The sequence below is a fragment of the Sebastes fasciatus genome, chromosome 10, assembly GCF_043250625.1.
Source record: "Sebastes fasciatus isolate fSebFas1 chromosome 10, fSebFas1.pri, whole genome shotgun sequence".
NCBI classification, from domain to species: Eukaryota; Metazoa; Chordata; class Actinopteri; order Perciformes; family Sebastidae; genus Sebastes; species Sebastes fasciatus.
The window spans coordinates 22034533-22048344 of record NC_133804.1 but is presented as its reverse complement, the minus strand read 5'-3'; the positions used below and the strand labels follow the sequence as shown (position 1 = coordinate 22048344).

The window sequence follows — 13812 nt, the reverse complement described above, 5'->3', positions numbered from 1 at the left end:
ATTGAACGGTTTTTGCAATGAGGCTCATTTGCATTGAAAGGGGATGATTTTGCACCAAATGTATGGATATTAGCTAATTTAATCACATGCAAATAGCAAAGGAGCACCAAGATGCTATTTGCTTGGCAGTGCAGTTAGGGGTGCATTTCACCCTTTGAGGTGCTTTGAGAATTACACAATTTCTTTTTGTTTTATTTGTGTAGATTTAGTGATTGCAAAAGTAGCGCAATCCTTTTGTGAATTCGCCCCAGAGTGTGGAGAGACTCCACATTGAGAAGTGCGATCCTCTTGAAACTTAATTTATAGTTTCTGTGTCCGAGTCGCGTCAAAATTTCTGACTGTGTGGACTGTACACACAGTATGTACAGTATGTGCCAACAAATATGTGAACATGTCTGATATTCCCATCCCTTTGTAATCCAGGGAGTGTTGACGTTATCTTACCAGCAGTTTGGTAGGTTGAGAGTGATGCTCCCTCCTATGTGCTCTCCAAAGCACATGTATCCTATGGTACCGAGGCTGATGTAGAGGAAGGTGACGATGCCCATCCCCGTATACAGAACCGGGATGAAACCCTGAGGCCTCTGCATCTTGTTCTCCAGGGGAAGAACCTGCCGACCCAAAGGACAATATAGCAAAATGAATGGATGATTTATGGGTCCTCATCTCCTTTGACATTTACACAACATTAGAGGTAACAGTACAAACACTTAAAAAAGAAAATGTCTGAATGTTCATGTGAGTTTTTAACACGTCACTTCCTCTCAGGCTACGATGTCTTGATTTTGGTTTATGGACGTTATAATGAAGGCAACATTTTTGTGTTGACATTTCAGACATCACCTTGGACTTTGAGAAACTGGGATGGATATTTTTCACTATTTTCTGACAGTTTATAAACCAAACGATTAATCGATTAATCTAGAAAATAATCTGCAGATTAATTGATAATGAAAATAATTGTTAGTTGCAGCCCTAAAAATCTTTCTTGTAGCAAAATGTCAACACAGCTTAATAAATACCTGAACAATATGACGGAGGACAAGACTGCTTCACATTATAGTCAAGGATGTAAACCAAAATTTAACATGTCATGTATACTCAGCTTTATGGTTTTAACTCATACTACACACATCCAGGCGTTAAGCTCCAACCTGCTGTAAGTGATATGAACACATAGAATCTTGTTTGGAGCAAAAACAACATACATTACGTAACATGATTGAGCCAATAAAGATTCACGATTTGTTAATTTCAGATGACGTTGTGCTCTTAAAGAAACGTGAGACATCATGTTAAATCCTGTTTAAGCTGCTCGGCCAGATGAGACCTTCCTCACAACAAGAACGCCCACTCTTCCTACCTAATCTGCATATTGAGATCTGATCGTAATGTGGACAGAATGGAGATAATGAGAGCGCTTCTAATACCAGGTGTAAATGTAAATCAGATGTCATGATCCAGATAATGTATCCAGATACACATTTCATGTTAACACCAGATGTAAATGGTCTTGAACTGTTTAGATGTTAATGTGTTTGACCCTGGCTTAATCATATAGTTATTATCAGCCGGTCACGTACCACTCCGATCCCTTCGAAGGCAAAGATAGCCGTCCCAAAGAAGAGAGGGTAGTCTTTAGCTCTGCCCACTTTTGGTAGGTTGATGGGATACAGAATGTTCTGCAGGGAAAGAAAGAGAAAAACAACATTAACTCTACATTCTGCAAAAGCTGTATCGTCTTATTTGATATTAGAATCCAAGTTGTTTGTTATTTATGAATACTATCTGATCATATTTGCAGTCACGAGGTCCATTTGAATTATTTGTTATCAAATTAACAACTTGGGTCGAAAGGACACCGCTCCCTGGTCCTGTTTGCCAAAAATTACATTAGCTTGTAATAACATAATTTAATATGATTAGGGTTTTTGATAAGCAGCTGTGAAATAAGCAGGATATTATAAAGGGAAGCGTCATTACTGCAAAATAAACCAAAGTGGGAGAATAAAAGGAAATGTAAGCCATCAAACGTCATCTCTTTTGCACAATGCAGCTGCTGACAAATTCTTTGCTGTGATGGGGAAACCTCACGATTTCACTTTGGATCACCATATGTTATATTACTCTTACGGCCTATATCTCGCACCAAGAGTTTTTCGGTGCGTCCTGCTCCATTGGCTCTAGTCTGCCCGTGATGGAGCCCGTCGGTGAGAGAAATCACTCCGATTGGCTGTTCAGTTTAAACGAATCAGTGCACAAGAAAAGAAACGGAAGTGAGGAAAGCACGCCAAAGAAAGGGCGCCAAATCAAACCAAGCAACAAAAAGAAAAGAAATTCCAGATGATTATAGCCTCAAAGTTTATGCTCTAGCATTCCAAAAATTCCTTGCTCAGGTGATTCATCAGCCACATAAAGACCTTACGGACACACATATATCTCTTGGTGCTGAATCTTTGTGAGATTCCTGATGCAAGAAATTGCTTTTTTTCCAAGGCCGTTTCTCAGAGCATGACTGCTATATATCTGCAAAGGTGCAGAAGCTGCATGATGAAATACTCATACAGACGGAAAACAGGTAATCTGGAGACTCTGTCGCTACCAGTTGTCCTGTTATCCATAACAACCCCACAACCCAATCAACTGGGGGGAAACAGAGACAGATTATAACACACACAGAGAAAAGTGGGGGGCTGGTTGTAAACCCAGATGAAGAAAACATCACATTAGATTATTGCTTCATATGCAGTTGAATAACATATCCCCAATTCACAGATTTTAGTCCTGTACACAATGGATCTCTACCTAACATACCGGGAACATACTTAATTGTATTTTATGTAGTGATAACTTGGGTGTCAATCCCAAAGTACACTTTTTTTATTTGGAGTAAAAGATCTAGACAAATATTATGCACTAATCAATAATCTATCCAAATTCTTTTTTTCCATCTGTAAAAAAAACAAGGGGAACATTTTTTTTTGTCAGAATCATTTTGTGTTTTTTTAAGTAACTAGAAAGAATATCCTGGCAAAACCTTTTTTTTCACCTGTACTTAAGTCATAAACACAGGAGAGAAAACAATTTAGATCTGACTTAGATCACCAGAATTTGTTTTCTCACTTGCCTCTCAGGGCTTCCGTGGTTTGTTGATATATGCAAATAAAATAAATAAAAAGCTCTACATAAAATGAAACTGAAAACAAAACAAACTGAAAGGCACAAACTGGGTCTGAGATATGCAAATCCTGAAATGAGTCTACTGACCACCTGCATGTAAACTGGGATTCTGGAGTACTCGCATGCAAAATAATGCACAAAACATTGATGGGTATAAAGTAAAACAATTACTGTATATTGTAATTACAATAGGAGAGACTATGAACCACATCCCAAGAGTCAGTAAGGAGTGTCTCACCAGAAAGTTGTTAGTCAGTATATATTTTTATAGCACTCCAAGGACAAAGAAACCACATGATTAGCCCCTGTGCTGCTTATAGAAGAAGGTTGATTGGTCAAAAGGTCATAACTACCTTTTGCTCTATATCTGCTATCATACATTAAATATAGTGCTTGCCTTTGTCTAAAATATGGATGATACTTTTGCCCTCTCTCTGACCTTATCCTTCACATACAGTATCATCCCGCACACACACACAGGAGAAATGAGTAAACCATAAATGAATCATGAGTTGTGACCATGAGGATCCTTCTCAAAGGATGTGCTACACATGTATTTGCAAATGCATAAAACCGAATAGATGAACAAATTATGTAAACTTATGTATGAGAAGCATGGGAGTGATGGCACAGTTTTTGCCTACATGGCATAAAGATATGGGGTTTCCTCTCCATATACGCTTCTCTTTGAACTTCGAGAAGAAGGACAGCACAAGTATGAGTCTGAGTATATGAGGTTAATGACAAGTGGGCTGAGCAACTTGGGAGTTTGAAGTTGTGGGAGAGAGGATAGAGAAATATGTAGAAGTGTTAAAGCCTTTTGTCTCCTTGTGTGTGGAAGACAAAGTAGTGCAGATGACCCCGAGGGCCCTTGTTGAGGAAATGATAGGCTCTTATTACACAAAGCCATTTGCTGCAGTGCATATAGAGTAGATGAGTAACTTGATTTCCAACCCAATGTGGTTTGTAGCCTACTGTTAGAAATCTGGTTGATTGTGTGCATGTAAACTAGGGCTGGGAATCACCAGAGGCCCCCCGATACAATCTTATTGCAAAATTGCGATAAGATATATTGCGATTTATTACTTTTTTCAACTAAAAATTATGCAGGTTATCAACATCTGTTTTATCCACACAGTTATCACTCTGTTCATCTCAGAGTTTTCATTCACATATCTTGAGGTCAGAGGTCAAGGGACCGAAGCCGTTATCTGTGCACTCTTCAAAGCCACCAGACTCCATTGACAAAAACACTACTACTTGCAGAACAAGGGAGTTGCTGGTCTACCGCTGTCTTGATCGGTTAGTTTGTTTGTAATCTAGCTTTAAAACTGAGCTCGGTTCAACCTCTGAAAGACAGAATAGCGGTCGGGCCCACCGGTGGGCTGCCGGATTGTTAAGAAGTTAATAGTTTATATAGTAAAAGATTTATACTTGACGTCTGTGTATCGATATATTATTGACACACAAAATATATGCTGATACTATGCTGTATGGATTTTTTCCCTCCACCCTTAATGTAAACATAATCAGGGTGAGAAAAGGAAGAGCTGAGAAGCAGCACTGAAGTCAGAACATCTTCTCTGAATTAATGGAGGTTAAATTGAAACATATCAGAAAGAGAGAAGAGATAAATGTGGTGCTCACCGTGAGTGAGTACCAGTAAATGAGGACCAGGCTGGCGGTCATGACCAGGTTTGCCACCAGAGAGAGGGGAGCCAGGTACTTCAGGTCGGGGACGAAAACCAGCAGGATGACGGCCGGCAGGAAGCAGAGCATGTAGAGACGGGAGTCGAAGCTCGGCACCAGGACCTGGGTCTGGTTGGTGTAGTTCATGTGGCAACTGAAGGTGGTGGCGTTGGCTGCTTCTACCACCTGGTAAAGACATGGGTGGAGGGGAGCACAGAGAAATGAGTCAGGTTATAAATGAGAGAGGGAAGGGAACTGATTCTGCCTGGAGATATTTTCAGGAGGAATTTTTCAAATTTCTATGGAAACTCCTGTGATTAAAAAAAAAAGATCCTGTAAGTCATTTTGAGAAACTATCTCAAAATAATGACTTAGTATCTCAGAATAATGAGAAACTTTCCTTTTCTCATTATTTTGAGATATTAAGTCATTATTTTGAGATAGCAACTTATTCATTTGAGGAAGTTTCTTGTTTATTTTGAAATACTCATTCTTTTGACATAATAATTAATTATTTTTATATATATTTATTTTATTTTTAGATACTCAAAAAAAGTTTTTCAATGACTGTTGCATTCTGCCTGGTAAGATTCATGAGGCAGCAGAGGAAAGGAGACCACCATAGTAGACAGACACCTCCATCTAGTGGTAAGAAATTGTACTATATTAAAAAAAGTATATCCATGACCACACTTGTTTCAATAGACAGAATATAGTGAGAGTGTACTCAGTGTACTTGACATTATGCAAACACACGAAATGAAAAATCGTCCTCTGCTTGAACAATGGTTTAAATGCAGGCACTAATCTTAAATCACAGGTGAGATGTTTCACTTTTAGGCATTTAGTCAGTGTGACTTTCAGTGAGGTAAACGGTAAAGTTCCCAGATCTCCAACCATAACATGGGCTCAATGGTCAAAGGTCATAACAACCATAGATAAAACAACAGTCACATAGACTTCTACTCAGGTATAAAACGTAGAAATTTCAAAGAGATTTGTATCCAACAAATTGGAATAAATTTCCTCCAAATGCTATAAAGCTGTATTTGGGTTGTTTTTATTCTCCCCCTCATGCAGTAGAAATGTATTGGTAGCTTAACCAGTGCATGCTGTTATATTTACAACAATTGTTCGATTTCTTTGTATGTGTAAACATTAAAACCTTCTCACTCTCGCGGTGGGTACATGTGCATATATGGGCAATCCTCTTACATAACTATGGGAACTGCCATATAACTAAAAATAACCTTCGTGTGGGCATCCACACTGAGGTAACTCCATAAATTCATGATTAGAGTAGACAGAAACAGGTTCACACCTTTAGATTTGCGCTCTCTACATTTATTGGGGCATGTAAGCACCATCGATTTATGCCGATTTTCAGAGCTGTGCTGGTCAAAGGTCAGATGACACAGTAGCCTGTATGTTATGTCGACACAGCAAACAACAGTAGTAGACAACTATTAAACACCTACTGTATTAGACAGCTTATTATAAAACCAGAAAAATCACATTATAGTGCTTGAAAGTATTGCTGTTTGTAGAAAGGCTTCATTTCAAGTTTAGGAATACCAGTGTATTATATGTATTCAGTGTTGAAAGGCTCACCTATAAAAAAACAGACTCGCAGAACATGGGAGTTGCTGGTACCACTGCCTCGATCGGTTAGTTTGTTTGTTATTGTGTGACTTTGGTGTTTTAGTTTGGATAATCGATGGAATAATCCATGTTAGTTCGGATTGGAAAGTCACACATGTTTGTGTGTGTGTGTGTGTGTGTGTGTGTGTGTGTGTGTGTGTGCGTGCGTGTCAGACCTGCTTGATATTGTCACTGAGGAAGACAAAGTAGACGCAGCAGAAGCCCAGCTGGGTGATGATTAGAAACAAGTTCACCGTGTGTCTGAGTGAGATAAAGGGAGGGAAGTGGTCGGACAAAGGGTTAGAATGTTTATACAGTAAATATTGAACCTGAATAACAAGTATGCAATCATACAATAGATTCATGAACTAACACATAAATGAACAAGTTGACTTTCTGACAGGAAATTCTGGTATTTTCAGACCAACATCCTTAAATGCGACTGCTGTCAACGTTTCATTTGAAGGGTCTGTATATTTCTATTTTCTGTTCGTGTCCAAGAAGTTCCCTGAAAAAAGAACTGTATAATTTGGTACTAACTATAGAAATGTGTAATTGCATAGTTTCTGCCTGTAGACACATTTCCCATTTTTTGCATTTTCAGCTGACTTGCTTGTGCCTTGATGGAAAGACTCTCCAGGTTACAACAGCAATTAAATGGAGTAAATTAACTGGAAGTGTACCAAATGAACACTGTCTCAATTTTCCCTACAATTACAATCAAATTATAGCAACCTGTCCAGAAAACATCTTAGAAATTATTAGAAAAAATTCTTCCGAAATATAAGGACATATAAAACATTACACACATCGCCGACTTTTCTTTATAAAATTAAGAATTCTATGTTTGCACCATAATTTGGGAGAGAGCCTCTGAAACAGTATTTTTACCCTCATGAGAAAACGCTTCACTGAATGGATGCATTGGACTTTAAAAACAAATATATGTATGGTGGTGACATGACTAAAAGACTGATGTTTTCTAAAGGTAACCTCTAAACTCAGTAGGTGAAACATTTGTCTTACTTTCCCCAGTTTGAGTGTCTCCTCAGCCATGACACGTTTTCCATCCCGTACTGCATTGCCTCGCCGTAGGTCAGAGACGGTCGGTTAATCCTGGACGGGGAAACAAAGTCACAATGTTTTCACTGACATAGCATTCATCTGTTTGGTTTCAATTCAAACAGGAGGAGACACTGCAACTGTGACAACCTGTGAACACAGATCTCATTCTGCATTACTACTTAGATATTTTCAATCTATTCACACAAGGGGCTGCCAAATTTGTTTTTCCTTTTACGGCACCATCGTTGCTTCGCAGTCACACAGTTACAGAAAAACCCTTTGCAGTGAAGTCAGATCATATAAGCATGCCATTATGAAACAATAAACTGCCAATAAAGTATAACAATGCCTCATTACAGCTGCTAAGAATAACAGACAGAGGTTGGGGAAGAAAGTGTGAAACAGCTAACAGCGGGTAGGAGAAAATCAAATATTTTTCCATTCATATGTGGATGGATAACTACATATCTGTAGGTATAGTAAATGAAACCTGTTGCTCCTACATGTCTATGAGGGAACAAGAGGAAGTGATCACTCTGACTCTGCAATAAAGAAACAGGAAGAGCAGCATTTTTGATGATATCAAGTTTTTTTCCTGCATAGAGAATCACGAGGCGGCGGCTGCCTCTGTCACATTTCATCTCGCCTGCAGCTCTCAACAAAACTCTGACGGGTGTCTTCATAGAAAACATTATTTTTTTTTAAAAAGTGTTGCACTTGGTGGATTTCTGTCATTTCTAACTGCGGTTGTGGCATTACGCCGATGTGGAGGCGCTGTATCCTAATCAGCATAGTGGACCGGGAAAGGTGCGGCAAAACTGTCGAAGAGGAAGAAAAGAGCCATATGGTTTTGGCTGGAGCCGGCCATATAAACGCCAAAGTCACTGACTTACTGAGCGAGTGATGAAATTATTACCACACACGTTTACACAAGGCTTTTATTCTGAAATATTTGCAGGACAGTGCTGTGGAAAATGCAGCGACTTACTCCATGTAATAATAGAGTACCGGCTTTTAATTGAGGATTATTATTATTATTATTATTTACAAATGAGCAAATGCTTCTTAACCTTTTTCTGTCTAAAACAAATATAAATCACATTCATAATTAAGTAAAATGGCCATTATGAAGGGCAAACTCTATGTAGAAAGAAAGGGCTGGCAGCAGCAGCAGCACAGCAGCAGAAACTCTGCCGGTTCAGCGAGGTAGCCGGTAGCGTGTCATGCGCTGCTCATGCGTCCCGTGTGTCCCGGCTATAAGGCTCGCTGTGGAAGCTCTGCATTCATGGTCTCTATCTACTTAATCCTCTTTGGCGTGGCAGGGCGGAGCTGGTGTGCATATCCCTGCATGAACAGGGCAAAGGGCAGGAGAAACCGTGGACGGGCGGGTTGAACTGTTAGAGGAGGCAGCACTAACTGCAACACACACTAATGCAAATCTGATAACGAGTTAATGTGCGCATAAATGTGTTTAGTCACCTCTGTTGTCACATGCTAACAGCTGCAGAACAGATAATGGATCATAGTTGGGGTTTATTGCCTCACTGGTTCAGTTACACAATCTGATGGTTTCAAATTGGACTGGCGACAACTTTTACTGCACCACTTCCTCTGATAAGTGGAGCTGGTCACAGTTACATGATGTCTGGTGTATGGATCTGTCCAAAGAGTAGGTACAAAACTCAGTGTCCATATGCTGGTGATTACACAGTAGAGATAGGGTGGAGAGCCACGCCTAAATAGAGTGTAATCTGTCAACCAGCCACAACAAACAAGTCACTGTTGGCACAGTGGGCAGCTAAGTACACAAATGACAACAGAAGCAGAGCAAAAGCTGGGGTTTTACAGCGTTAGAATATATGGCAGAAACGAGCCACAGTGGCCCTGCTGTGAGGGAATGGAGGCGGAGAAAAGAAATTATCTTTGTAAACAAACAGCTGCATCTACAGGGAAACATAAATAATGTAATTGTAATGTTTCAATTGAAGCCACTTTATCTCAACCTGCCCTTTCTCTGTCCAGTCTAATAAAAAGTATTTTATATTTCCCGAATAACAAGGTAAGGTGCTGCCCCCAGAGAAGAACTCAATAAGCAAGAAGAAGATTGCATTATGGCAATATTGGATTTGCAGGATTTGACACACACCGATGGTGGTGGACACTTTGACATCAAACCCCAACCCTGCGATTAATGTCCGTCCCACCTGAGGCACAGCTTACCATGTTACCACGTTTATCTATAAAAGGTTCATCAACTGAATTTCTAGACAATGTTATTAATTTAATTACTGTACATCATGGTATACTGTATTCCAATAGCATTAAAGGGCAGATTATTTTTGGTCTTTCGATGTTTTTATATCATTCTGTAGCTTCCCAGTGGTGTTACTTGTATTCAAATCTGAACATTCAAATTTGGTCTAATGACGATTTCACACCGGAGCAGCAGCGAGGTGCGGCCTGCGGCGAGCTGCAATACCGGCCGCTCCCGAGCTCAGTGAGCGGCGATGTTATCAATTGTACCTTTAAAAGACTGTGGTTGCATTGTATTGTACATGACAGAAATTCGGTGCAAATAGTGGATTTAAGTGTTAAGACTCTAAGGTGTTTTTTTTTACTTACTTTGAGCTGAGGTGGTGGGAACATTTCACCAGCATCCTCATACAGTGGATCGCTATGACACCCATACACAGCAGGCTGATGGGTCCGAGCTGGAGAGAGAAACACAGACAGGCTGCATGACTGTTAAACCACAACATTAATACTAAAGATAAAATGACACACGTTACAACATAATACTGAAAACTTTTTTTAAAACATGAGGTTAAACTAAATTTAAGGAAGTCTAGTGTAATCATAAGAACTTGTAGGGGTGGGTGATATATCAAATTTACTGATGTATTGCAGCTTGTTTTATGTGGGATGTAGTAAACGACTGTATCGGGAACATCGAGTACAAATTGTCTCATAATGTTTTTAAGCCGCTGGCATGAGACTCGTTTCGGCGTTTCCAGTTCACTTCTCTCAGGTGTGGTGTGTGACGTGTGTGTTTTTGTATCTGGAGGGAAGCAGGAACAGAGAGCGAAAGAAGTGAAGCGCTTGGAAACGGTGATGGAAGACGGCAGCCTCCACTTAGATAAAGACGGTCAAACTAGTCCCCTTGTTGTTTTGCGATACGTGTCTATACTAGGCATTACGGTAAGAGGGTGTAAGAACTTCAAAATAAAAGCGACCTTCCGGTGAACATGATAAGCAATTTCATTCACATTCATTCAATAAGTCAGTCAGGCTGTCAATGGTAAATGCATAAATAAAACTAAATAAATAAATAAAACTAAATTAATAAGAAAATTAAAGCCCTCCAAAACGTCATATACGAGCTGAATTCAGATTAGTTTGCTAAAATGATCACGCCGGTATGATAATACGCATCAAAGGGTTGAATCAAACAGTTATTTTAGAGAAAATATTATACATAATATAAAGATATTATTTATAAGCCATATCACCCAGCACTACTTGTACACTAATGAGAGATTCACTAAAACTGCTGTCACTATACGACAGCAGCCTGACCACGTCTGTACAACGCCATGAACATCTGAGCGGAATGGGAGCAGGATCTAATTTTGTGTCTCCAGAACCGTCATGTGACCGGGTGATATCAGATAATAAAACCACTGTGTACTTACCACCAGGCCTGCATTCTTGACAGCCAGAGGCAGCCCCAGCAGCCCTGTACCGATGTTCCCTTTCAACAGGTGGATAAGAGTCTGACAAAAACTGGAAAACAGGATATATGTGCATTAGAACCAGTCCGACTACATGTTCATTACAAATATTTAGACAGACACTGTTGTTACTGACTGATGGCTGCTGAGTGCATTGTTTAGTTTATTTGCACTATGATTTGGATACAGAATACATACAACAGGAAAAACAGTAACTTCAGTGCAGGAGAGGAAGAAAGCCTGAAAAGCTTATCCTCCCTTACATAAATAAATAAAATTACCTTATTACCCATCAAAAGTGCAACAAAACAACAAACAAACAAAGAGCACATAGCACAACGTATATTTATACCTGCAAAACTCACAAGCAAGTATAAACAGTAGTAAAAGAAAAGAAAAGAAAAGAAAAAAAACAGACAAAAAACAAAAACAAACCTAGCGTGAGTAGATATACAGAAGCATTTTGCCATGAGGTTCAAGATGAAATTAATTGGACGTGGCATGGCAAATGGAAAGAGGAATAGGAACAGCTGAGTGCAATGATGCCTCCCAAAAGAGTCCACGACAAACGGTTCATGGGTTATGGAAGGGGCGGGGCTATCGTGTAGGGGGCGGGGCAAACCGTCACTAATGAAACACGAACTCCCTGCTAAGCAAACTGATGCCTCCCGCGAGAGTCTACGACAAATAGTTCAGGAGATATGGAAGAGGGCAGGGGTTTAAAGCTGAAGTAGGCAAGATTGGAACGAATATGATTTATGTCTGAAGATAAAATAAAAAAAATTGAAATGTATCTGGGAGATCTTGCCTGAAATTCATGTATTCGAACACAAACAAGTATGTTTGAAAAACATTTCCCTTATCGATAGACAGCAATAAATATTTTCTAAACAGAGGTGCAGATGGATCTCGTCTGTTAGAACGTCAAATCATTCTCAAAAACCTCGTCTGAATTACAAGTAATTTGGTCAGATGGACAATATTGCAGTAGTTGGTAAAAAATGAGACTATAGTAAAGAGTTAAATGAGAAAAAGGATGGATCAAAGAACAAACTTTTTCAATATACCAAGCATCATCCTGGACTTCTTGCATAAATGTTCAATATGGTTTTTCCTATTTAATCTTTCATCTATAATAACTCCTTCGAATATTGTCTGTGGTACTTTCATCATCATATTAGATTTTGTAATACTTACGATGTTCCCTCCCGTCCTCCAATCCTCTCGTAGTGGCGTTGGGGTCTGGTAGGTCCAGGGGGAGAGGGACATAATGCGTCCATTTCTGATGGATTTTGGTCGGAGAACAAAGTACCTGAGGCGAAGGAGAGAGTAAGTGAAGCTCTTTGTCTCTTGGTACTAATAGTATGACGTTAATGACTCACAAGCACTTTGTTAAAACATTCCACACGGGATAAACACGTGTTCTCGATTCCTGAGGGCTCTGCACACTGTTGCACAAGACTGAGATTTTATAAATTCATAAATTGGTATCTGTAAATAATCAGTAAAACAAAAATAATGACTAAAAATATCTGTTGATAACTTTGTTTTCCACAAAGCAAACAAGACTAAATAACTAAATATGTATAATAATGTAACCAAATAAATGTATTGATTTAATCGAATAGAAAATTGATCAGGAAACAATAAGGGAGTCGATTAAGAATCGGACTGATAAGCAGAATTGATAATGCCATTGGTATCAATAAAATCTTATCAATCCCTAATTTGGATGTAAAGTTAACGTTACTTTGTTAGTTATTCTTTGTGTTTATCGGTAGAAATGTGTACAAGGTTTGCAGGCTGTCAACAAACTAAATCTAAATAAGTGTATTGTATTACCGCAGAGCAAAGTAGCATGGGCACACTGCGCTTTCTCCGCTAACCTCACAATAGAGAACGACTGTAATCTGGATTTCTGGCACAACTACTTCCAATGTGCACGGAGAAGGGAAACAAGTCTGAAGAGGTCTAAACTCCAGAAGACACTTGAAGTGTAATGTAAACTGTCTTTAATTCCAATGTTAGGTGGATGTCAGTTTTTTTTATTTTTCATGCCACCTGTGCATTTTCTTACGTTACTGTATATTTCTTTTCTTTTGTTTTACTTCATTCACAACTTGAGAACTAAAGAATGTCTAGACTAAAACACAATAATAAAATGACTAAAATGTGACTAAAACAAACGTATATTCTGTCAAAAGATCAGAACTACAACTAAATAAAAATCAACTGTCTAAATTAACACAGATTTTTAGGACAATAAAATCACTTCATGCCTTCCAGTAATGTTAGTTTCGTCAGAATATATTTATTGGCTCTTAACGCTGGTATTTGCTGCGCACCATCACAAAAAAATACCTTTTAAAGTCACAGTGACCTAATTAGACACAAAGATTCCCGCAGACATCTCTGCTGTAAACCAGCTGGCTAATAAACCCATGACAACAAGTATTTGGTTTGGCCATTCATCATTTTGAAATGAAAAACAAAACAAGAACAAAGA

At 39.0% G+C, this 13812-nt stretch overlaps 1 protein-coding gene across 1 annotated transcript in view; it reads right to left on the bottom strand.

The window, feature by feature from the left end:
* slc36a1 (solute carrier family 36 member 1) overlaps nt 1-13812 on the bottom strand; it is a 46647-nt gene that overhangs the window by 28127 nt on the left and 4708 nt on the right. The window contains exons 3-10 of the mRNA XM_074648998.1: nt 12504-12618; nt 11268-11358; nt 10198-10286; nt 7537-7626; nt 6687-6771; nt 4828-5055; nt 1584-1682; nt 445-611 (exon numbers count right to left, since the gene is read on the bottom strand). Of these exons, the coding sequence (XP_074505099.1) occupies nt 445-611; nt 1584-1682; nt 4828-5055; nt 6687-6771; nt 7537-7626; nt 10198-10286; nt 11268-11358; nt 12504-12618 (964 nt within the window). The remainder of the gene's footprint in view (nt 1-444; nt 612-1583; nt 1683-4827; nt 5056-6686; nt 6772-7536; nt 7627-10197; nt 10287-11267; nt 11359-12503; nt 12619-13812) is intronic.